This window comes from Mirounga leonina, unplaced genomic scaffold (assembly GCF_011800145.1).
Source record: "Mirounga leonina isolate KUSES-001 unplaced genomic scaffold, KU_Mleo_1.0 Mir_115, whole genome shotgun sequence".
In the NCBI taxonomy this organism is placed as follows: domain Eukaryota; kingdom Metazoa; phylum Chordata; class Mammalia; order Carnivora; family Phocidae; genus Mirounga; species Mirounga leonina.
In genome coordinates, this window is record NW_023270268.1 from 44,023,635 (window position 1) to 44,050,464 (window position 26,830).

The 26,830-nt window shown below is 42.8% G+C and overlaps 1 protein-coding gene across 1 annotated transcript in view; it reads right to left on the minus strand.

Moving 5' to 3' along the window:
• Positions 1 to 26,830, minus strand: part of WWTR1 (WW domain containing transcription regulator 1) — a 135,458-nt gene that overhangs the window by 55,119 nt on the left and 53,509 nt on the right. Inside the window, exon 3 of the mRNA XM_034996825.1 lies at positions 1,190 to 1,326. Within this exon, the coding sequence (XP_034852716.1) occupies positions 1,190 to 1,326 (137 nt within the window). The remainder of the gene's footprint in view (positions 1 to 1,189; positions 1,327 to 26,830) is intronic.

Here is a 26,830-nt window from a genome sequence, read left to right on the forward strand (position 1 = left end):
AAGTTGTTTGCTTCTGGATATATTTTACATCTGCAAGCTTTAAAATGGTAGATCCAGACTTCCTGGAAGAACAGACAATATATTTACTTGAAGCTGACTCGGGTTTACTTGAGTTCATACTCACTTTGGCTAAGTCACAGAGTGAGGGAAGGTGTCTGGGAATAATGCTTCCATTTTTACCCTGTTCATTCCTGAAAAATCCAACAGGAGATTCTTTTCACTCTAAAAGTAACTATTCTGTGTATAAAGCAGTATCTGGATATCTGATCTTAAATGGAAATGTTATCTGAAAACGGCACCGTCTTTTGTAAAACTTTAAAAGTACCCTTTATTCTTAGCCTTTGGAAGGGGAGTCCAGGGGGAATGACTACAATAGAAGCTGATTACTTACATTGTTGCAGTGTATTAATTCACATCAGATCATCTCTAGTGGGCAGAATTTCAGTTCTTCTTTAGTAAAGGCAATTAGCAGAAAATAATCTTTTCTCAATTCTAAAATCACACTTAAACATTCTAAATGAGGTGAAGAGTAAGCTGCATTGTCCTGGGGCAGGTATCTTGAGAAGCCCCCTGCAGATTAGGTAAAGGCTGAATGCCTTCTAAACCACAGCAGCCTCAGTTCAAACTCCAAACTCTGCTATCCACAAGCTGTATGACCTTGGGAAAGCTTCCTCATCTGTAAAATGGGAATGCTATCACACTTCTTGTAGGGTTGTTGTGAGCTGAATGAGATAAGGCATGAAAGCACTTGGCCTGGTGTCAATCACACATTATGCAAAATAATAATAATAAAAGAAGGAGAGAAAGGGATTTGAGATCAGATCTGCACCTTTGGCAGTCTTCAGGAACCCAATTCACAGAATGGAGGTGTGTACTTGCCTTAGCCTGGATGAAGAGAGGAGGCCTAAGTGATTTTTTAAAAACACTCCAACTGAGGCAACTGAAGGAGATGCTGGAACCACAGTGTGAACCTAGGTAGCAGTATTGTGTATAGGTAGCAATAATGTGAACTGGTAGCAAGGACGCCATGAGAAAAGGCAAAGGTGGCAGAAGGGTAATGCACCCCAAGAACTCAAGAACTATCTGGGTACACAAGTCGACACCGAGACAACCAGAGCTGCTTCTGAGCTCCAGAGCCTCTGGGTTAAACACCTGTTCATTCAGCTCCAAGTGGATGCTTTGGGCTTACCGAGATTCGGCTGAGACACGGCCATGGACCTCTGGGGTGCTGGGGTGGAAGTGGCCGCAGGGTGGAGGTTCATAGGATTCAGAGGCTGATTCATCGCCTTCCTAGGGTCTTGCCATGTGGTGATTTTTTCTATGTGACTGAAAGAAGGAAAATAATTATCTTTTTAATTGTCAGCATGATTATCATTATCACCATCACCAATAACAGTTAAACGACGCTGGCGCTGGCTCTTCCCGATCTGCTTACACATGGCTGACACACTGTTTGTTTTCATCCAAGGTCACCCTTGCCCACATACCCCTCCATCCAAGGGCCCCAGCAGGGACTCTCTGAATACAAGCACATGACTTAGTTGTCCCAGCCACCCCTAGATGCAAAAACCCCTCTTAAAGGTTTTCTGCCCCACCAGTGTATCTCCTCCCAGCCAAGGAGCCTTGACTCCCCAGCTCCTCAGATGCTTCCCTGCCATTCAATCACTGGGATGCCATGGCAGGAACTCCTCTCCCAAAGCAGGACCCTGCTCTCCTGCCCGGCCAACCCTCCTACGCTCCCCGGATCATATAACTGACATAACGAGGACACATCTGCCGGTCTCAGCCAAAGACAGGGCTCTTGAAACCAACCTCGTAAACATGACATGCCTGAGCTCTTACTAAGAGCAAGGAAGGCACTGTAAGGTCCACACAGGTAATACAGAAAACCCTCAAGAAGCTTATGTTCGACTCAGCAAGGTTAACAACTGTGTAGCTAGAGTATACAGAGTAGCAGGAATTAAGCGTAGGAAGATAGATTATGGAGAAACCCAAATGTCAAGGCATGAAGGTTTCTGAGGGCAAAAGACATGATTAGACTTTTGGTCATACACAACTTCCAGTATTTGTTATTGTGACTTAATCTCAGAGAAACTGGCCCAACATAAGCTTCTGTCCAGAGTTTCCACATGTCCTTAGAAAGATGGACAGGACCTCCAGCTTTGTCTGCCTCCTCCCAAACTACATCATAAGTCATTCCTGGTGCTTTACGTACCCCATGCCATAAACTCTTTTCTGAGATTTTCTTTTATTTTTCTTTTAAAGATGAGCATAATCATCTGGTGCCGTAACTTTGTTTTACGAACTGTATCGGAGTTCTCTCTATAGTTATCAAAGACAACAAACTCTGATGGCAGAAACTAAATGTCAGCCTTTTGTTCTAAGCCTTGCAACTAGGTTTGCCTCTCCCAAAGTAATTGTCGCTGTCAACCCCCACACACTACAGACCCTTCTAGATCCATAAGAAAAGGAGAGCATGATTGTTCTTTCAGTTAAACACACCTTAATTTTGAACAACAATGGCTCCCTTTGAATCTTTAGCATAGCAAACCACTATCATTTAATTTAATCCTAAATCAGTGCAATCTCCCTCGCTGGAGTTGTATTTTTCTTTTCTTTTGCATCTGTTTCCTCGCATTTGAATGCTGCCGCTGCTAAACTTCTTCGCATTTCTTTATCCTAGACAGCAAGTTATTGCATGGGGAACTCATCCACTGCCTTGAGTGAAAACTTGGATGTTTTCCCAAGAAGGCCTTTAAATGAGTGTGATTTAAAAAAAAAAAAAAAAAGGCTTGGTAAAGGAAGCGTAATTAAGTTTAACTGTTGCGTTTCCATACAGTAAGAGCTATCAAGAGTCTTCAAAACATAATCCAAAATGAACGGGGAAGAATAAAAACATTAAAACCAAGACTGTCCTGTTCAGAAAAACACAAATAGGGGGGAAAGACTGAACTAAAGAGATGACAATCACTTACTCAAGCACAAAAAGTTGAAAAAGAAAGGAACAATGGTCTTAGTTACACCTTCAGTTTAACGATTATAATTCTGTTGAAAGCTTTCATAAAATCCTTTTGTCAACTTCTGGTCAAGTGGAAACTCATCACCAGCCTCAGGGGATTTGTCATCGTCCTTCAGAGTCAGGAACCAATTGATGAGGATGTCAGAGTTAAGTAAACTCCCTTTTAGCAAAGTAATTAGAGCTAAGAAACCCTTTGACTAACATTCCTTCAGGACCTACATTATTAAAACATGTTTTTCCTAGGGAGGTCTGTCCTACATACTTTTCACATGGTACCGGAAGGAAAGGAATCCTCTCTTTCACGAGCCTTTCTTAGACCCTCTGATACCATGGATCTCGATGCTTCGGCAGAAGCAGCAAGAGCACCGCTGCAGTGAGAGAGTGATGCACGTCTGCTGGGGTCCGACACACAGCTACTGGTCAGTGGTAGAAATGACACAGGGGCCGGGGCAATGCGTTCCCAAATGCTGGTCCCCACTCTCCGCTCTCATTCTGAACCAGTGGGCTGTGGCCCCCTGAATCTGGGGAGAGCAGAGAGGCCCGCACCCCAAGTGGTAAGTGAGCCCAGCTTGCCTAAGGACGTCGCCACAGCTGGCTAGCCTCCATCCCCCAGAACAGAGTGCTGGGGCGTTCTGGGAGGACCCTCTGGCCCCATCTCAGAGAAGTCTGGCCCCAAAGAGGTACAACTCAGCCGCGGCTTCCAAGTCCTAGAACTCCCCCAGGACCGTGGGAGCCTCCTCGGCCCACCCTTCAAAGCCCATGCCCAGCCAACGCTTTGAAAGCAGTTTTGTTCCCAGCAGATTTGTTAATTAAAAGTGTCACTCACGGTATTCCCCAAAGACTAGAGTACAAGAGGGAGTCTTAAGTGAGCAGTTCTCATTGCTCAGAAACAACTCTGAGCAGAAAGCCACTGGAATTCCCAGCCTCTGCACACCCACCCGTCGACCCGACAGCAGCTTTGCTCTAACGCTCGGCTCCTGGGATGTCCAGGGTGGCTCCCAGTCTGAATGCCAAAAGCAAGAGCATTGCTCACAAGAACTTGATACATCGCTCGTGATTGCATTTGAAAGCTACATTCTGCTATTGTTCAAATCATTTCGCGGCTGTCGCCCCGTTCCCGAAGGCAGGCTGAACCACTGGCTCTTTCACACTGCTGTCTCATCTCCACTCCCTCCGAGTTACTGACTCATTTCCTTTCTCGGATTTCTCAGTGTAACCTTGTTGTCTGCCAGGACCCGCAGTTGAGCTGGATGAATCCCCACTGCCCTGCTGCTCCCACCTCTTCCCCGATTTCACTCCCTTGCTGCCGAGTCTTACCTCAACCCAATGTCTCTGCTGTTTCTAAACGTCTCCTCTCTCCTGAAAATTTATGTGTGTGTGTGTGTGTGTTCAACCTGCCTACGTATGTGTGTTTGACGAATACATATGCTGTACCATTCTCGTATTAGAAAATGGAACAAAAAAGGAAAGAAGATAACAAACTATTGACGGTGATACATGAATAGGTCCACTGGTGTGGTTTTTTTTCTTATCAAAACTCTCTTGTACTTCCCAGGTTTTTAACGGTGACTATGTGTTGTTTTCATAAGCAGTAAAAACCAAAATACTCAGGAAGATACAACATGACAAAAAGGAAAATGATGCATGGTCATGCAGGTCACAGGGTACTAAAATGTGATTGAAGATAAACTGTAGACTGGGCTTGTCACTGTCGTGGGGCAAAGAAAGAACTAAGGAAATGGAATCAATCACCTGGCCCCATGTTGTTTATAAGGAAAAAGAACACCAGTTCCGAAGGAAAAGGAAAACTTTTCTTGACACCAAAAGGCCTCTTTCCTGGGCTAAAAATAAAAAAATTTTAAAAAAAAATTTAAAAAAAAAAAAGCTTCCAAGGGTTTCACAGGGAGACCCCGGGTGCCTGTAACAAAGATAATGGGAATGGTCTTCTCTTTCTTTGGCGGCCCCTTTGACCACCATTTCCCAGACTGTCTCATTCCACAGTCGCAGAAAGAACAAACCAACTCCTCACCTCCAGCCACATCGGGAGCCTCCGCTCAGAGAAGTGTCCAGGTCGGAAAAGAGCTTCAGCTGTTTAGGAACTGCAGCTTTCGCTCAGCGGCAGGAAAGGTCGACACTTCTCTAAGATGTCTGGCTGAAAAACTGTTGTGTGAAATAATTTTTCCTTCTTGAATTAATATGTTCTTCAATAGAGACATGGATTTAGAAAGCCATTTTATTTACTCGGGAAATTCTGTGAGGTTGAAAAGTCGTTGAAATGAGCGGAAGAGAAGGCAGCCTCGCCCCCCTCCTGGTCTCTCGCCCCCCTCCTGGTCTCTCGCCACCCTCCGGGTCTCCGCCCCTCTCCACCTGGTCCCTCCCATTAGCCTCCAGGGGATCATTAACTTAGTTCCCATTTCCTCCCCTCCAGCCTCCTGCGTGACCTTTCACCTTGAAGCATGAGCACAAGGGCCTCCAGGCTTCCCCTCCTCCAGTCTTTCTGGTTTTCCTCCAACCTTCGTCCCTTCCCCCACCCCTTCTGACAATCCGCTCTCCATCCCACCTCTAGACTCATATCCCAAGGACAGCTGGGATCCAAGTCAGCCGTGGGTCCTTGGTCTGCCTGTGAAATAAAAGTACTACTCACATCGGCATCTTCCAGACACACAACCTACTGGTGCGACACTGCGTGTTCTGGGAAGTTCAAAGTCTTGCGTCACACATACCTGAGGGTTTTTTGTTGTTGTTGTTGTTTAAAGATCGTATTTATTTATTTGACAGAGAGAGCAAGTATGGCCAGGGGGAGTGGCAGAGGGAGAGGCAGAAGCAGGCTCCCCACTGAGCAGGGAGACTGACGCGGGGCTTGATCCCAGGACCCAGAGATCATGACCTGAGCCGAAGGCAAATGCTTAGCCGACTGAGCCACCCAGGTGCCCACACATGTCTGAGTTTTAATGTTACCTCTGATCCTATGTGACCTTGTTGGACAAGCCACTTCACCCATCCTGGTCTCAGCACCCAGATCCACGAGATAGGAGTAAAAGAAGCTAACAAACGCACCGGTTTCTTGTTGCAAGGGTAAAATGGGTCTGTGCAGGGAAAATAATGACAGCCAAAGTCACGTGCAGATTTCACGACCAGTTCCCAGGGCTTCCCAAGCTCACCTCCCCAGCAGTGAATGTATGGAAGGCCACCGCAAGCCCAAGGCTGACAACATGGGTTCAAGTTTACTCACCAGCATGAACTGTACACCTACTGAGCACAATGCGCTAGGCAGGTATAAAAATAAAAAGCATTTTGTAAATATAAAACCCTGACTAGCAGCAGAACCGTTAAAAGCAGAGATAAAATCTTATCTGTAAAAATAGAACCCACCGGCTTCTTACAGCCCAGGAAAAGGCCTGGCGTTTTTGGATGAATTTATCCTCCAGCCCATGACCTATTACACTAACTTTATGGAAGGAAGCCACACAACAAAGACTTTCTGAAATAGAGAAGGTCTATGTAATACATTTTGTATTGCTGGAAGCATACAAAGATATAAAAATAGAAATGATTCTGAGTGCTTGCTTTTGAAAAAATTTAGAGTTCTTAGCAACGTAAGCGGCTCGCCTATTTCTACGGGCAAAGATTTCATCTTTCAATATAAGTGTTTTGCCATTTTACTCCCCCTCCTCTCCACCCTCACTGCTTTAATATATTCGAGTTTCACATTAGCGTCAGACATTACTCAGGGCTCGCTGCCAGCAACAGAGCTGTTAGGACGGGACTTAGAAGTAGCCTCCAACCGGCCTCTTCTTTTCCACCACAAACGAGCTAGGCAGTTAAAGAGAACCACACCAATGAAATGGGAATTTAAAGGCAGCCTGGGGTTATAAAACCAAGGCCGACTGATTCAAAACTTAATTCACATTCAGTGCCACTTGGTTCCAGTCCCATGACAATCCCAGGCTCTCTTCAAGTTCTCCCTTCACTCTCTCTTTTTGGGGGGTGCTAATATTTCTCTTCCAGTGGAACATAAGCTCTTTCGATGACAGAAATGACCCTATGGGGCATATAGCAAAGTGCTCTGTACATAGTAAGCATTTGCAAAACAATACCCTTGCAACCCCCATAATATTCACAAACCCAATTTAGGGCATAAGTAAACTGTCTTTTTTTATTTTTTTTTTTTAAGATTTTTATTTATTTGACAGAGAGAGAGAGCACACAAGCAGGGGAAGCGGCAGGCAGAGGGAGAGGCTGACCAGGGAACCCGACGCAGGACTCGATCCCAGGACCCCGGGATCATGACCTGAGCCGAAGGCAGACACTTAACCAAGACACTAAAATGTTTTCTGATTTACCAGACCAATTCACCACCCTCTTTAATGTGATCACAAATGTACATACACTGAGGATTATTTGCTTAAAAAGTGCTAAATGAACTTTGCAACTTGTTGTGGTGAACCAGTCCAATTAAACCCATCAGTGTTAAAAATGGAAATTGAAACAGATTTGCGTGAGGTTGATAATTTCCCAGAGGGGGCTTGCCAAGTGAGTTTGATCCATTGTCAGCAGACAACAAACTCTATGCCAATACTTAATCCTGTGCCAGATGGCAAGAAGACTTGTCCGAGACTCACATTAAAGTTCTGAAAACATTCCCCAGTTAGAATTAAAAATACAAAGAGGCAAAACACTGGTTTACTTTTTTGTTGTATTTCGGGAATAAATGCTGCCTGTGTCTCAATTACATTCAACATGCTGGCAGTGTGTTCTTATTTAAATTTCGAGGCCTAGGAAATGACACATCATATCTTACTCATATCTTGCATTTCTTTGAGTGGTGCCTTTTGTTTTTTTGCCAGTGGCACTTAGCTCTTCCGAGGGACACCAGAGGTGGATCTTAACAATGAGAACAAAGACAGCTGGGCGTGCACACTTACTAATTCTCCCAGGCCCAGATGTACATTCTCTCCAAGTTACTTCCTCTGATGTCCCCTAAAACCAGAACGTAGCGGAAACTGATCACATGTGAGCCCCTGAGCCCCACTGCGGGACAGCTCACAGCCCACTTCTCAACTGGCAACTCAACCTGATTAGTAGCCACCCAGTAAGCTGTTCCTCGATGCTCAACCCTATCAGTCCAGTTGGATAACAGGGAGTAGGCTTCTGAACTACAACACACTGACAATCGGAAATAAAGTGCTGGCATTTCACCTGGCTGAACAGATGTTTTATTTCATTTCCAAAGCCACCCAACTCCTTCCCAGGTTTTCATCCTTCCTACTGTCACCCTAATCGGTGATTCTTTGCCTTTACAAAGCAGCTTTCGTAACACTGTAGTCGGTTACAATTCTTTTTCTGTTCTGCCCAAATCCTGAACAGTACCATCGCTTGCTGGTCCAACGCATTAGAATAAAAGATACAAAGAGGGAAAAAGTTAGGCTGCAAAGGTACATCGCTGACATATCCATTGGCGAAGCATTTGTATCACTCCCAGATTAAATCCCAAAGCCATAAAGACACCCTCATGCCATACAATAAAGGTGACTGTTCACATAATGGAAGTGTGCCTCATGAGAAAGCTCATCCTTCTTTGAAAGCACAAGGAATTTAGAGTTGAAAGGTTCTGGTCAGATTTTCACTTAGGCAGCTCATCAAACATCGCTGCAGTCTATGACACAGGCATAATAACTCATATATAAATAGGGGATTTTTTAGGATCCTCTAATAAAAGATGACACAAGACCAGAAGCATTATTTTGGTGCATGTTTCCGGTCTCCACCATTCACTTGCCAATTCAACAACATTTCTGAGTCCTCTGGAATTCTGAATGAATGGCAGGGATTGTATTTTTAACTACCAGGCTCTAATCCTCGACTTCCATCACGGCCGTGCCAAGAAGCCTCCCCTTGTTTAAATTAGCAGCAGCGGTGGCCGCGGCAGCACGAGGTCCTCTAGCACTTCCGTTGCAGCCAGCTGCGGCCATCTATCTCCTCAAATCCTCTCCACCGAGCGAGCACTGCCGCCTTTTCTGCAGACTCGGTCCCAAACCCGCTCCGTCGGGGCAGGAGCGGAGTCAAGGAGCACTGCCGTCAGCCCCACAGTGCAGTGTGAGCCCACTCGAGGCTGTCACATCCACAGTTCCCTTGGGGGCTTACGTTCCTGCAGAGCACTGCTGCCAGGGTGGGGAGGAAGGGGACACGATGAATGTGTCCCTCCCGGAGAAAACCACTTTGGGAAGCCAGTGACTCAGCAACACAGGCCCAGGGTGGGACACAGCCACCTCACCTCAGACGGTGAGCCACTGTGTTAGAGGTACCCCGACATCGCCCAATACGGGCAAATCTGCCTTCACCTCTGCAAACTGAACCAAACGCTTCCCTTTTTTGTGTTTTTAAGATTTTATTTTTTATTTATTTGTCAGAGAGAGAGAGAGTGGGGGCACAAGCAGGGGGAGCGGCAGGCAGAGGGAGAAGCAGGCTCCCCGCCGAGCAGGGAGCCCAATGCAGGACTCCATCCCAGGACCCTGGGATCATGACCTGAGCCGAAGGCAGACGCTTAACCGACTGAGCCACCCAGGCGCCCCGAACCAAACTCTTCCTTAACCTTATTTTTCCTGTGCCCTAAAAAAGCAAGAAGAAAAAGAGAAGGACTGGGATTTTGTTTGCTTGTTTGCCATAGGCCAAGAGCCCTATTAAGGTTTGGCTTCTCTGCGATTTTATTATCAACACTTAGCATTTTTGCCTCTTCTCATGTCAGGATCAATAGTGCTCCTTTTTTTTTTTTTTTTAAGATTTTATTTATTTATTTATTTGACAGAGAGAGACACAGCAAGAGAGGGAACACAAGCAGGGCGAGGGGGAGAGGGAGAAGCAGGCTTCCCACCGAGCAGGGAGCCTGATGCGGGGCTCGATCGCAGGACCCTGGGATCATGACCCGAGCTGAAGGCAGACGCTTAATGACTGTGCCACCCAGGCGCCCCAGGATCAATACTGCTCTTAAAAGATTTACAAATCACGCTAAATTTCTCCTGTGGAAACCAAACGACAATGTAAGAGTTTATTTCACTATGTTTTATATCCAGATACCAAGTATATTTTCCCACTTTCCCCCTTTTCACAAACAAAAACGGGGTGGGAATGAGAAGTGGAGAAAGGACAAGGTTCTTTATGAATGGTGAATTCTAGAATTATCAACAGGCAGTGGAATGCGTTCATCCATTTATTCATTCGACAAGCGCTTACAACAGGGACTTCCATGGGGACTCAGTTCCCAGAATCAGTTTTGGAGAATGTGGAAATGTGGGGTGTGGTGAAAGGAACAACTGAAAATCCTTTAAATGGCACATGATGTGCAGTCTAACTAGGCTTTGTGTACTTTCAGGAAAAGTCCAATACAGCCACTTCCCTCCAGGGTTAAGACATGGTACTGTTTCTACAGCCAAGCTCCAGATGAAGTGATGCTGTCCCCAAATACTTATGTTGGGATTTGCGTGTAGTGTCGAATTCGTGCCACTTAAACAGGCATACAGCCCTAAGTGCCTTGTCATCTTCCGCGCCAACATGGACCTATCAGCAGACGATCCAGTGTGGGCCCTAGGAGCTGGCAATCAAATTGGCGGGGAGGTAGTGGCCAAGAAATAAGGAATGGTGTGGAGGTTAACAGAGCACAAATCCTGTTTTTATTGTTATTACAAATGGTCCAGAGCCTGACATTCTGTCTTGATAGCTATGTGTTCGATACGCTCCCCATATCAGCTGGGTCTGACATCTGGGGAGCAGCTTTAATCTCGCAATCATTTTTTAAGTTTGTTTTTAAGCCACTGAGTTACTTTAAATACTAAAATACTTTGAAAATTGTTTTTCCAGGCTCTCCGTGCCCAGCACATGTTTCAACGTGTTGTTTTTCCAGTTGTTCTTCCAGTGTCTCAGATGATGGACCGCTTGCCTGCTCCGAAGCCACTCTGGACAGAAAACAGCTCAGCTGAACTGCAGATGCCCTCCTTTCTCTTCTTTCTAATGGGGACAACTGAATTAAATGTCACTTGAAGCCTCTTCAAAACCAAAAATTCTTCTGGATTCGTCTAGCTTCACTTCTATTCAGGCAGAGATTCAATTCCTTTGTGTTGGTTTTGTTTTTCTAAGTTCTGAGAAGAGGATGAGCCACACTGGGCTCCGGTCATCGGAGCCACTGGGTGCATGTGCTTGGGAGACATGACCCAGCTGGCACAGGAGAAGAGACTGGCCTGGACCCCACCCCCATCTGGAGAAACACTGGAGTGCTTTTCAGAGCCAGCGTCCCAGTTTTGCAAGAAATGATTTGGAGGATGGAAGACAAAAACTGAGGCATTAAAAGAGATTGAGCTAAGCTTCAGAGGCAGGGAGGGGAGAGGACCACTGGAGACCTAGAAAATCACCGGGCAACACTACTTAGGTTTCGTGTTTTAAACCCAGCCCACGGGGGCGCCTGGGTGGTTCAGTCGGTTAACCACCTCAGCTGCCTTCAGCTGAGGTCATGATACCAGGGTGCTGGGATCGAACCCTACATTGGGCTCCCTGCTCAGCGGGGAGTCTGCTTCTCCCTCACCCTCTGCCTGCCGTTCTACCTACTTGTGCTCTCTCTCTCTGTCAAATAAATAAAAATTAAAAAAAAAAAATACTCAGCCCACATATCCTTTCACATGTATTTCTTGGCATCTTTGGTTGAAAATATCACCCAAATGAGGCAGAACATTCCATGGTATTCTTGAACTTTGCCTCTGCTATTAAACAGCTAAGGGAACACTGTAATTTCACCTAGCATCTCCAGGCCTCAGTGTCCTCCACTGTAAAATGGGCATAAAAATATCCATTTCATGAGGTTGTTTTGAATAGTCCATCAAATAACAAAAATAAAGCACCTGCACAGTGCCAGACAGAGATGGCACTCTAAATATTTTTTTTTTTTAAGATTTATTTATTTGAAAGAGAGCGCACATGCACGTGAGGGGCAGAACATGGCTCAGAACTCAATCCCACGACCCACGAGATCACGACTGGAGCCGAAACCAAGAGTCGGTCACTTAACCAACTGAGCCACCCAGGTGCCCCATGACACTATACATATTAATTCCCCCTTTATCCCTTATGAAAATCTATCCCAATGGTTGAAAGGGATCTGAGGAATTCAAATGCACAAACATCAGCAAACACACTATGGTACAATGAACCCAAGAAAATGGGGGAAATAATAGTGAACATCAATTCACTCTAAAAACTATAGATATATTTGATTTCACAAAACAGTGGCTAATAACTGATTTAGAGAAAAAATATTTTCAAAAGACAAAAGAACTAGTTAACCCCCAGGCCTCGGGTGGTTCCTCCACCTTTGTTTTGGTTTGGTTTTTCTTTGTTTGTTTGTTTGCTTTGTATTGTAACAATATCAACTCTCAGATCCAGTGTAAGAAAAAGCCAGAGCTAACAGTGCTGTAGTGTCTTCGTCAGGGAGGCACTTCCGGTGGTGATGGGCATCCCATGTCAGCACACAAGACTTTCTGCCCATGGACTTTAGCTTGAAGTGAAAAGCAAGATAAGATCGAACACTAGAAAAGTAATATCTGATGGCTTTCCATTTTTTCCTAACAGTAACGCTCAGGAAATTTTAGGCCAATTTAGTTTTGTAATCATTTACAAGGTGACAATCATTCACCCCCCACGGTTCACCCCAAAATATAGGTACAGATCAGTTATAGAAATGCAAGAAGACCTGAAGCTTCTATGACTCCACAAATGGAAAAACAAATTTAGCCTAAAACGTACTACAGTTTTATACAAAACATGTTTATGCAAACTCCAGATAGAGTTAACCTTGTACCCACAGGTGGAGGTTTAATAAAAAAATAGACTATTGCTTTAATTTTTACTTAACAAAGAACAGAAACCTGTATCTGTTTCAATTTTTCATGATTTATTTCCCCATCCAAACCCCACTGTTCTTCACTAAAGTAGCTGGCATTATTTCTCATATAAAATAAACATCTGGGGCACCTGGGTGGCTCAGTCGGTTAAGCAGCTGCCTTCGGCTCAGGTCATGATCCCAGGGTGCTGGGATCAAGCCCCGCATCGGGCTCCCTGCTCAGCGGGGAGTCTGCTTCTCCCTCTCCCACTCCCCCTGCTTGTGTTCCCTCTCTGGCTGTGTCTCTCTCTGTTAAATAAAATCTTAAAAAAAAAAAAAAAAAAAGATGGGAAAAAAGCTTTGGTAACCAGTCTGAATAACCAAATCAAAAAACAAAGTGACACTAGATTTGGTAACATCTAAACAAAAGCAGTAACAATTTGGCAATAATGGTGACCCTTAATATCCTCTCACTGAAGGAGAGAATTGACCCCACCCAAGAGAAGAAAACCAGAGGCAGATGAGTCCTTTATTTTCTGAGCTGCTCATGGCCACCACCACAGCATAAATGAAATCAAACATTTATGTTTAAACACTGACTTGGGCAGCGCAGCTTTTTCACTATGCTTTTTACTTAAACTGGCCAGGAGATTTTTCAAACAGGGAGAGCCACCTTAGTTTGGTTAGTTTATTAATTCAACCTACAAGTAAGTTAGAAGTTGAGGAAATACATGTGAAAAACATTTAAGTTCTCAGGCAAATGTCCTTCCAATATTTGGAATAAATGGTCTACTTATACAGATAATACATTTTGAAGAAAAAATTGTAAATATACCAAAAATCTGCATATCGCCCTCTGCAGAATGTGTGATTTAAACAAAAGAAAAAACACAGCTTCAGGAAAATACCTTTTATTTCTTTTTTAAAGATTTATTTATTTTAGAAAGACAGACAGCACAAGCGGGAGGGACAGAAAGAGAGAGAGAATCTCAAGCAGACTCCATGCTGAGCATGGAGCCCGATGGGGGCTCGATCCCAGGACCCCAAGATCATGACCTGAACCGAAACCAAGAGTTGGATGCTTAACTGACTGCGCCACTCAGGAGCCCCAGGAAAATACCTTTTAACATGTCCATAAAATGCTTACAAAAGAACCACAGCCTCACTAAAGGTCACCCTCGCATATTACTACACTTAAACTGGTACCACCTTTCTGGAGGGCAGTTGGTCAATATGTAACAAGTTCCTTGAAAAAGCTCTGATAGGGCAATTCCACTTCCACAAAGTTTATACCAAGGAAACAATGTGATAGATAGGGCAGAGGTGGCTGCCTGCCTCTGAGTATCTGCTTGCCCCTTCTTCCAGGTGCTAGGTATCATGAGACTAAGTTCTAGACAACAAACAGAAGTGCTAAGTGGAACCCTGGGGAAGTTCTTCAAATGGAAGAGAGAGACTCTTCTGCTTCCCACCTTGCTCTTTCCTCCAGCTTGGAATGTGAACATGATGGCCAGAGCTATAGCAGCCCTTTTGAAACATGAGGAATGAAAGCCATACAGTAAGGACAAAAAAAGTAGAAAAAAGATAAATGCCTGTGGAGCCACCAAACCAGCACTTGACTGCCTTACCTCAGATTTCTTTAATGTTAGAGATAAATAAGCAATCTCCTTTCATGTCCCTGTTAATCACAAACATAACTCCAAATCAATACAGAAAGTATGCAAAATGTATGAGCAGAGATGCCCACTGTAGTTGTGTTTGTATCTTAAATGCAGTAAGTGGTTAAATAAATTATGGTTCAGTCAGATAATAGAACACCGAACAGACATCATAAATGACATAGATCTGTATTTGTTTAAATGGAAAGATGTTCACAATACATTGCTATGTGAACATGATCCCCTTTTGGTTAATATATGTACATATGAATGAGGGGAAAGCAGGCTTTATTCAAATCTTTAGATTTCTTTGCATTTTCTACATTTTAGACAATAAGCATCATTTTCTTCAATCAGAAAAAGGGAATGAGAAAAGCCATCCTCCCCCCAAATGAACTCACCTCCTGCTTTAAAAATAATGTGGCATTCCACATTTGAAACTACAACTGCTAATTACAGCCTCTGAGAATAATTCCGCAGCTAAGAGTGCAGGGTTGAAAATCCTGTCAGTCCCTTAACTGTGAGTTGGAAAAGGCGCCATCGGAATACTCCCATGAGTGCTTAGCCTAAAGGCTCTGAACCAGAGAGTGGCACAAGAGAGGGGGGGAAGGCAGTAGAAGGAAGGGATAAAGAGGATCAACGAACATTCTATAATTAAGCAATATTTTAGGGCTGTCTCTGGCAGGTGTCTGAGCAAGGGAGAGAAGCTGAATGAGATGACAACAGACGGGAGCGGCTCTCTCCTTGGGCAGATCAAGCGGGCCCTATCATCCTGAGCACCATCTACACTTCACAGGACAATCTGAGGCACCTTACATCCAGCACCTGTCTGCTTTGGAGACTCCCAGCTGCATCTACCTAACTCAGAGGGGAGAGGCATTTGTTATACCTAGAAAGATTAGGATGAAAAGATCTTTGGTTGTTCTTATGAAAGAGAATGCATAACTCACATAACTGTTTGTTTTCTTCTTGTGATTCCTGAATGTTTCCTTTTTTTTTTTTAAAGGAAGAAACTTACCCTTGCGGCTGTATTTTTCATTTTTAAGCCCCATGTTGATTATACATTCACTCCAAATAAGGGTTTAAATTTAGTTTAATGACCAACCACAAGCCTCCTTCGCATCCCACTGCAAGGCACTTCCTGCCTTCAAACCCTTTACGCAATTGCCCATTGACTTGGAGAGGAACTCCGCAAGGCACGAGCAGGATACACATCACTATATTGTCAGAGGAAATGTAATTTTCTTTACAGGATACATTTAGATTCTTCCTTTCCACAAGGCTTCTTAAAATGCCACTGAAATTGATGGAGACTTTAAATATGCCTTCAACTTCTCAGTAGTTCCCCCTGTGGAATAATGAGTGTAGAAGGTCTGACAACACAGCAGAGAATTAAAAAACTACTCATGGAATAAATGACGAAAAAAAGAAAGGAATGGATGAATGTATCTAATGGGCTTCCTTTAGCAAAGCATTTTACTTCTCAGTGTCTGTATCAAATGAATCTTATGCCTATCTGATATATCTTTATCTACAAAATATTCAAAAAGCTCATCCCAGAAGATTTGTTCTTAACTTGCTCCCCCTCCCCCGCCTTCCGGGACATGAATGCTAGAGAGTGCTACAACATCTTCTAGAACAGATGAAAATGATTAGTTCATCCCTGTTCCATTCAGCAAACCGACTGAGCCTCTATCAGGTGCCACCCACCATGGGCCCTGAAAGTACACCACCTCTGGCATATAATAGACACTCGATAAATGTGTGTGGAATGAATGAATGAACTGGTATTCATATTCATTAATACTGATAGTCATGAAAATAATTCATACTAGCCATACCTCATAATATTCACAATGATGGCAATAATAATGTCCGATGGTAACAACTGACATTTATATAGCATTTACGAGCTTCAAAAATTATCTTATTTTGATCTTTACATAACAGATTTATTCATCTCCATTTTTAAGACCCAGAAACTGAGTTGAGAGACGTTAAATGACTTAACAAATTCCTTGAGGTTCTATAAGGTACACTAGAGAGGCCAATCTCGTTCTCATGGTTGGGTCTGGGGCTTTTTTCACAACATGCCTTGTGAAGCAAAAAGGCTGACGTGGATTAAGTCAGAACATTAGGAAGGAAAGAAAAGAGAGTAAGGACAGTCAGTGCTGCTGTGAGCTTGACTCTGTCCTGGAAGCACATCTCCTGCAGACTCAGTCCTTTGGAGGAAAGGGCCCCGCAAGATAGATTCATCCCCCTCTTGCTTCAATAACACACCACCATCCTCCTCGTCCCTCCTGAAGCCCTCGAGTCACGTACCGTCGTGTGCAAACTTGCCTGCCAAGCTGACCTTTTAACTGCCTGGTTTTAATCAGGCCCTTCCTGTCAAGGAAAGGGATTCTCGTGACAGTAAAACAAATTAGCTCCATGTGATCCTGGAGTTGATGCTAGGGTGAAAGGAGAGGAAGAAATACAAATACTACTTTAAAAACATAAACCGGGGCACCTGGGTGGCTCAATCAGTGAAACGTCTGCCTTCGGCCCAGGTCATGATCCTGGAGTCCCAGAATCGAGCGCTGAGTGAGGCTCCCTGCTCGGCGGGGAGCCTGCTTCTCCCTCAGCCTGTTGCTACCTCTGCTTGTGCGCTCTCATTCACTCTCTCTCTCAAATAAATATTTAAAAAAATAAAAATAAAAACCTAAACCAAATACAAAGCAGAAGCCAAACTCTCTGCTAAAAGGAAGAGGTAAATGGACTTAAAAGGAAGAGGTAAATGGACCCTGAAGACAGATTTGGAGATGCAAAGGTAGCAGCTGAATGCACCTGCCATGAGCACTGCTGGAAAGCTGAGCCAGAGCTGGGCCGGGGAGGGGGGTGCGGCATGATTTTAAAGGGCCTACCTCCTGTAAAGTCTGTTCCTTCAGAAACCAGTCTCTGCCAATAACAGCTTCAATCTGACTTGTCCTTAGTTTTTATTAATGTTGATTACTGGGAAAAATATTTGAATAGGGTTGATGTTCCATAAAAGTGTTCATTCTACAATGTTAGGTTACTAGTCTTTATAATTGACTATGACTATAATTCAACACATACAGTAATTTTATCAGAATTTCTCAGACGAAAGCTCACTTGCCTGGCTTAGCCTCCTTTTGTAGGAAGATGTTGAAAAAAAATGTTCAAAGGAACATTTTGGAGCAAATGAAGAAAATATAGTTCATTTAGATAGTCGCAAAAAGTCAAGTTTCTATCATTTTCTTCTTGATTACATTTCAGGTACTAAAAGGTCTCTATCCTTTCTGACATTATATGATAACTAACATTTGTACATTTTCCTGCACTTCTGTATTAACATCATATTTATTATGTGTGTGACTATGCAAACATGAATCTTTTCTCAGAAAGTCATTTTAAATGAATGTAACCCCTAACCCAAATGAAATGTTTCTTCTAATATAAATTCCAATAATACAACAATTATTTTGACTAAAAGGTGAAAGTGTGTACTACACTGGGGTAGTGGGTACTAAGTCACTGTGAGGTAATTAGGGGGAAAGACACTTGAATCTGCCCACCTCATCACTGCATGGAAGGACATCATCTGGCACTTCAACCTCAAACCTACTTCTCAGGTAAGAAGGCTTTCGGGCTCAGTCACACTGTCTGTGAGGAGATAGGGTTATGGGCAGGGTTGCCTCAAGTGTGTTCCACAGGATTTTAGTCCTAGAAGATCATCGTCCCCCACACCCGCACCCAACAGTTGTTACCAATTAAGTCTGGGAAACACTGAATGTTCTATTTCCCTCCTAAAATTCACATTACGTGCATCATTATAAAAGGCCCTGGATTTGAATAAGCTTAATCCAACACTTCTCTGATTTATTTTAGGTGTAATCTTTTTTTTTTAATTTATTAACATGCTGTAGAATACATTTTAGGAAATGGAATATACCATTTGTGGTATTTACTGCAGGCACACTTGCAATTCGGTTCAGCAGCACAGTCTGAACACACACAATATGCTTCAGACATCACAGCAGTATTTTTATACCCAAATGACCAAAAGTGAAAAACTCCAGGCAGTTCCTACAAAGAGTCACTGGGCGATTGCTAGTGTGTTGCTATGAAGCCCTGATTCCAAACATCCTAATGACAAAGTTTATCCAAATCAGAGTCACAGAGATTAGAGATGAAGACAAAGGCATATACTCGCATGGATACAGACAAGTGTGTGTGTGTGTTTAACACAAGTTTAATTTCAAGCTTTTATATATGAAAATATATACATATATGGGTGCCTGGGTGGCTCAGATGGTTAAGCGTCTGCCTTCGGCTCAGGTCATGATCTCAGGGTCCTGGGATCGAGTCCCACATCGGGCTCCCGAGCTCCTTGGGAGCCTGCTCCTCCCTCTGCCTCTCTCTCTCTCTCTCTCTCTCTGTCTCTCATGAATAAATAAATAAAATCTTTAAAAAAAAAAAAGAAAATATATACATATATACATATATGTATGCATTCCCATAAATGGAAGCTTAAAACTAAACTTCTGTGTTTAAAAAGTAAACGGAGTTGTTTGCACCCAGAAGCTGTTAACCTTCCTCCTTACTTTCAAATTGGGAGCTTCTGGGTGTCTATTCTTAGAGTGCTTTCAAAATGTAGTTTCCCTTGGCTCAGGGTCACAGCTGCAGCAAAGCACTCAGGGTGGCTCCTCTCCATCCCCTTGAAACAACTGGTGGGAACCTAGTACCCGGCCATCAACCCAGCTGTTCAATCTCACTTTCTAACTTTAGCAAGTCACTTCGCAACTCATGTCACTAGGGCATGCCACACTGAAAACCACCCCAGTGAAGGTAAATTCCTATCCCCACTTAAAAAACTCCAGGCACACAGAGCAAAGTCACACTCAGATGCTGAGGCAGCAGGTAGGACCCACGGGACCCGATTTACATGGGGCATCCCAGTGATCTAAGAAAACATCACTATCACTTGACAGACACTAGAAACCAGCGGGCCTCCATCTCTCCCCGTCCATTTCAACCCATTAGAAAGTTACCTATTAGCAGCTGCAGGGCCCAACAGCCTGGAGTCTAGAAGACCATGAACACCAACGTCCGGTCAGGAGACTGGCACACACTGCACCATCCGTGGACTTTCTTACTAGAATGCAGGATGCATGCTTTTCCACATTGTTAATGTACCATAAAATTGTCATGAAGCCCTCATAATGTAGTTACTTGCATTTAATTGATTATACATGCCTTCATTGTAGTTTTCTTTCTTTTTTTTAACTGCATGCTCATTGTAATGACTTGTCCCAAAGCCAGATTTCAGAATTATTTGACTGTTTATTATCCTTTGAGAGTTACTAATTAAAATAATTTCCTTCAGTGAAGAGAGTTGCTCTTTTCCTGAATTTGCCTTGACACTGCTCACAACTGAGAACTCTAAGAATGTCTTGCTAAGCTCCCCTGTAACTGACCGCCTCCATTGTTAACATATGCGTGGACTTAAAAAACATTAAACGACTTATACAAATGGAAACAAAATGCCCTTTGAGTTCTATTGATAACTTAACCTTTAGGGTTTTGGATGAAATCCCATCCGGGAACCAACTGAAGGAAACTATTATGTAAAATATTGTTATGGGAATTATTTTGTGTGAAAATATATACAGTATATCATTTAAAATATCTTTGATTGAAGGCGGGCTTTCATAACTCCTAACTAAAATATATGCATCTTTTATGGCTTCTCTAATTCATGCTCCATTTTTCAGGGAAGTAGAGGTGATTTAACAGGCAAACGAAACCAAACTATGACACTGGACATCAGGAGACTGGCACTTTCAGGGGGTGACAGGGGGGTCTGGAAGAGAACAGGAAGGGTGTTTCTTGGAACTGAGTATGTCCTGTTTCTTGAAAGCTGCTGGTGTAAAAATTTGTAAAAATTCATCAAGCACTACACTTAGGATCTGTATACTTTTCTACAAAAATTACACCTAATTTTTTTAAAGTAATTAAGAGAGGGGTGCTTGGGTGGCTCAGTCTGATGAAGCATCTGACTTCAGCTCAGGTCATGATCTCGGGGTCCTGGGATTGCGGCCCCGATCAGTAGGGAGTCTGCTTGTCTCTCTCCCTCTGCCCCAAACCCTGCTTGTGCTCTCTCTCTTCCCCACCCTTAAATAAATAAAATCTTTTTTAAAAAGTAATTAAGAAGGGTGCCTGGGTGGCTCAGTCGTTTAGCGTCTGCCTTCGGCTCCAGTCAAGATCCCAGGGTCCTGGGATCAAGCCCCGCATCGGGCTCCCTGCTCCACAGGAAGCCTGCTTCTCCCTCTCCCACTCTCTCTCTCTCTCTCTCTCTGTCAAATAAATAAAATCTTAAAAAAAAAAAAAAAAAGTAAGAGAAATTACTTCAATTTTTAAAAGTAATTTCTATAAAAGAAAAAGGGGTATAGTTACCACCTAGCAGAAGCGTAAGAGTTAGCCTAAGGTGTCTACAAGGAATAGGATTAGGTTTAATTTTTTACTTTGTTTTTTAAAAAAACAGTGCACAATAGGGGTGCCTGGGTGGTGCAGTTGGCTGAGCAACCTACTCTTGGTTTCCACTTGGGTGGTGGTCTCAGGTCGTGGTCTCCGGTTGTGGGATCGAGCCCCACCCGGAGCCCTGTGCTCAGCATGGAGTCTGAGTCTCTCTCCTCTCTCCCTCTCCCTCTCCCTTTGCTCCTCTCCCCTGCTCTCTCTCTCTAAAATGGATAAATAAATCTAAAAAAATATATAGTGCACAATATTTCGTTTGAACAAACCAGTGTAAAAAAAAAATCACACCTGGGATAATTGAAAAAATTTGAGTACGTACTGGGTATTAGATGATACTAAGAAATTATGGTATGTATCTTGATACGATGCAATAAGAAATTCACAAAATGATTTATGTTGTGTTGTCAAAATTGTTAACCTAATGTCATCATTAGGAACCCATGGGGGATATTGGTTTAAGATGCTGTGGAAAAAGAAACAGAATTGTAAGGGGGAGAGGGACACTGCTCCGAATCAAAAGAGGGACAGAACAACTAAAAGGCAGTCTGTGAACCCTGATTGGATCCTGAATCAGGCACGGGTGTGGGTACCTGCAACTAGGAGAATTTGAGTAAGGGCTGCATATTAGGTTATATTATTCAACTAAAGTTAATCTTCTTGGGTGTAAACATGGTATTTGTTATTGTCTAAAAGAATGTCCTTATTCTTAGGAGATGAATGATAAAGTATTTAGGGTAAAATCTCATGTTACCTGTACCTTGCTTTTAAATGGTTTAGTAAAAAGTAAAGAAATAAAAGAATATACACAGATGAAAGGTGGCAAAATGTTAAGAATCACTGAATCTAGATGAAGGAAGAATACACTTTCTAAACACTATTTCAGGTTTAAAAATGTTCAAAATGAAAAGGAAAGACTAAATCAATGTTAATTTTGTTAGGTATGAAAATGGTAATTTTGTTATGTAAGAAAATGTCTTTATATCTTAGAGATACTTATTGAAGTATCCAAGATTAAAATATATCAGTTATTTGCTTGAAAATACTTTTCACTAAAAAACATATGAAACAAATGTGGCAAATGTTAATCACTCTTAAATCTAGGTAAGGGGTATATGATGAGTCTTTAATACTGTTTTCTCTACTTGCATGTTTGAAATTTTGTATACTAAAATGTCAAAAATATCAAGTTTTGTGATATTCCTCCTCTCTTTAACAATAAAATCCTCCCCAAATCCTTTTGGTCTCGAGTTATCATAATAAATTTCAGTAGACTTGTTCCCCAATTCACTTTCAAAGTTCTTCATAAATTGGTAGAGCCTGGGGAGACACCATTAGTTTAGTGGACCTAGAATTCTTCTCATTCTTTGTAAACAAAGTCAAATAGCACACTTCCCTCTCAACTCCAGTTATGACAGTAATTAGGGGAAGGGATGGTTAGTGTCCTAAAGGAAATACTCAAATCTGTTCTGAAACCTGAAAATTCTCTGGATGTTTTCCAAAGACAAGCCATCACATTCCTGCCCTGCTCCCTCAGATGCTGCCATTCGTAACACAGCAGCCTTCAGGAATTCTGTTTTATCCTTCTGGATCATTCTCCATTGGGGAATTAGCTCCGGGTACTGCTAAAACCCTTGCCGGACCCCCAGAACCTAGCACCACAGGCGATCTGTAACCTGCTACCAGGACAGCACCTAGATCACCTTCGAAAAGGAGAGCCCACTTCTCTGTAGTTCCCCAACCCTGGGAACCAAGCAATTGTGGATTTCAATCCACAAGGCAACAGGTAGTGCAACGGGCCTTGGAGGGGGACCTGCCCCTCTTACGCATTCTCTCTGTGGTTAGGACAACAGAGGGCAAAAGGCCCTCGGAGCAGTGTCTAATCCCACAGCCTCAGCCTTCGGGCTGTAATGCACAGCAGGCAACGGTGTGGGCAGTGGAGCTAGAAAGGATCTGGCTGAAGCTCAGCTCTGCCACTTACGAGCTGACCTTGGTCACGTTACTCAGCCTCTCTCTATTTCTTGGCTTCTTTATCTGTAAAATGGAGATATCCAATGCCGGTTCATAGGTTTGGAAGGGGTGAGGGAAAACAACTGAAGGTGGTCAAAAAGTATAGACTTCTAGTTATAAGTTAAACAAGTCACTGGGATGCGGAGTATGGTGACTATAGCCAACACTACCATATTGTACATTTGAAAGTTGTAGAGAGATCTTTAAAGTTCTCAGAACAAGAAAAAAAAATGTTTAACTGTAAGGTGACAGATGTTAACTAAACTTAGTGAGGTCATCATTTTGCTATACATCTATCAAATCATTACGTTGCACTCCTTAAATTTACACAATGGTGTATGTCAATTATAGCTCAATAAAACTGGAAACATTTTTAATTAAAAAAAAATTTTTAATGTTGAAAAGAGATCTGGGACCAGACTGTGTTCTATTCCTAACTCCTATACTTAATACTTGCATAAACTTGAGCAAGTTATTTAAGTGCTCCATGACTCCAAATCCCATCAATACCCATGACATACAAAGACCTTAAAACAAAGTCTGGCAGGTAGAAAGCCATCAATAAGCATTAGCCACCATTATCACTATTATTATTAGGACAAGAGTATTAGCCCCATAAAGCTTTCTTGAAATTAAAGTTACTAAGGCAGGTAAGGCTTTTAGCCCGAATGCCTGCACATCACAATTGTTTATAAATATTTGCTATTATTATTGGGTTTCCCAATAACTGTTAGGTAAGCAGTGCTGGTGTTAGTATTTTACTGATGAGGAAACAGGATCAAAAACACTCAATGATTTTCCCTCTGTTGCATGCCGACAGCAATGACTACTGCATTCCGCTTCCTAGAATTCTCCATGCCTCCAGGATCCACCATGAAGGAGAGAGAAAAACTAAAATAGCATCTGAATGTACTCATGAATATCAGCATTAAGTATCCTGAAGCTTGGTTGAAAATATAAAATAGCGGGTGGCTGGCTGGCTCAGTAGGGAAAGCGTGTGACTCTTGATCTCAGTTTGAGCCCCACGTTGGGGGTAAAGATTACTTAAATAAATTAATTTTTAAAAAAAAGAAAATATAAAATATTAAGTGCTGGGAATAATCACAGACTGCCCTGAGAAAGACGCTGGGAAGACGTGGACACAAGTGTACTTTACTTTGTCCTATTGCAAGTTTATGCTGGTTTTTAAAATCACATTTTAAATGCACAGAGAGAGCATCCTTTGAAAAATAAGTTTGTCACAAGTGTTTTTGGAAAGTGAGTGATTATTTTCCCTAAAGTAATAAGCCCCCCTTATCAATACTATTGTAGATACAGATTTTTCTGTACCTGTTTAACTGAAAATAATCAGCATCTGTATTCAAGAGTCCATGCCTTCGGGTGGGTGCTGTTGGTCCATCTCAGGCACAACGATGGTCCCAGAACATGTGACAGTGCCTAGCGCAGGTGCTGGTGCCTGACCTATAGTGGACCAGGACAGCCATCATGGCAAGTTCTCCCAATAGATGCTTCATCTCATCTCTGTTTCTCAGTAGCATGTCGGATGAGAAGCGAACAGGGCAAAAATCACAGCACAACGCCAAAGTCAAGAAGACAACTCAAGAGCATCTTCTTGAAGCTATGAGTACTAGCTACCACCTAGCTGTTGGTCTCCTATAGAATCTCAAGAATTTCACTTGCACCATTATCTCATTTAATACAATAATCCCGCAAAGAGAAATTACTATCCCCACTTTATGAATGAGGAAACAGAGGTTCGAAAAGCTGATGAGAGACTTGCCTGAAGCCCCATAGCTCATAAATAGTGTAGGAATTCAGACCCAGGTCTGCCTGGCGCCAAAGCCAAGCACCCCTGAAATTTTCTTTAATCTTCTTGTTAGTGTCCCTTGGAAGAAAAAAAAAGAAGATACTCAGAATCTTAAGAATCCAAAATTAAAAGAAAATAAATATTTTTAAGAATTAAGCCCAGCAGAGTCCAAGAATTCCCCCATGGGCTCTGTACGGAGCAAGACATCACTTTCCAAACAAATGCAGGCGGCGGGGTTCCCGCCCCTGTGCTCTGCTTACATGGAGCATGTTGTCTCCCGCCTGGTTCGTGGGGCCATCCACAGTGGTGACCACAGCCTCGGGTCCCCTACCGGCCGTCCCCGGCCGCCTCCCTACTTGGACATGAACATTCTTAGGTCCAGTAATACCTGGGGAGGTGGCTGAGGTATTAAAAGACAGAGACAGAGAGACACAGAAGGACACAGAGAGAGAGAGAGAGAGAGAGGAAAATAAGAAGGCGGGAAGCGCTCCCTCTCACTAAGGAATGTGATTCCAACGCTGAGCAGCAAGGGGGAGAAAAGCAGTTGACAGCCATTATACAGCGTCTGAAGTTGGGCTGCAGTTCAAGAGAAGTAACCCAAACTGTAGCTACAGCCTTTGTGCCACAGAGCTGAATTTCTAAACCCTGCATTTAGATAAATTTATGTTTTCCACATTTTTGTTCTCTTTTACCGCCCAACTGGCAGGCTTTCTTCCAGACTTCTTCAAGGAGCTAAAACTCCACTGAAAGGGGAAAGCTGCTGGGAGCAGAATCATTCAGGAATTTTTTTTTCCCCAGCAAAATAAAATAGAGATGATGTTTTTAATCACCGTGACCTTCAGTGGTAGATCCGACCTCGGAGGGGGGGATGCTGGTAAGGCTTCATGACATTTTTTGCCTATACTGTCCCTATAATTTTGTATATACAAGAAGTTAGCTTTTTTAATTAACAAAAATGAATAAAATGTTGATAAATTCTTGGCATTATAGTGACACTTAGGACTATCAAAGCCAGGACGGACTCTTATATTTAACTTTTGAGCCCTTGAGGAAAAAATACATTTAAATAGACTTTTCCATATATAAGGACTAACAGTTATACTTCCAAATGCAGACCATAGTATCACTATTTTCAAAAAAGGGTCTTGCAAAGATGTTCCAAACACAGATCAGCTGCCCCATTCCCATCAAGCTTTGTACAACTTGAGTAAATATATTGATAATTAAAATATCGGGATTCTTTAATATTCACCCAAAATACATCCCAGATATCTCTGGCAACTCTCTAGCCATTGACTACAACAACCATAAATCATGCAGCATCTCTATTTTCCCAATAAACTCCCATGTTCCTCGAACTGCTTGTGTTACCTAAAGCCCTCAGGGAAACTCTGGAACAGACCAGATTTGCAGGTATCTTTGGGGCAGGCTCCCTCCACTGAATAAATGGTTTTATTATTAGTATCCAGCAATTCATCACTTATCAGATAGGCTGCACTTCTCAAAAGCTATTTTCAAATACAACTTTTAAAATCAAAGTACCTTTTTCCTTTCATTTTCACTATGGTCAAAGAACTTATTCCTAGGAGACAAAAACGTATCCATCATTCCATATACACCTAGGATGTTAAGAAATGGAAAAACCAAGGGGCCTGGCTGGTTCAGGTGGTAGAGCACCAACTCTTGATCTCAGAGTCCTGAGTTCAAGCTCCACATCGGGCATGGAGCCTACTTTTAAAAGAAGAAGAAGAAATGGGAAAAACCTTAGAAACCATCTAATCTAACCTCCTTGTTAATTTGTTAAGTTACTTCCTTTATTCCAAGAGACAGCAAGAAGCACCAGGATGACATTCATCTCACAGAGCATCTCAACCCACCCCACAGAAGAAAGAGAATGTGACCTGGTCATGAGTATTGTTTTCTGGGTGCCAGACTGTGGACCTCTC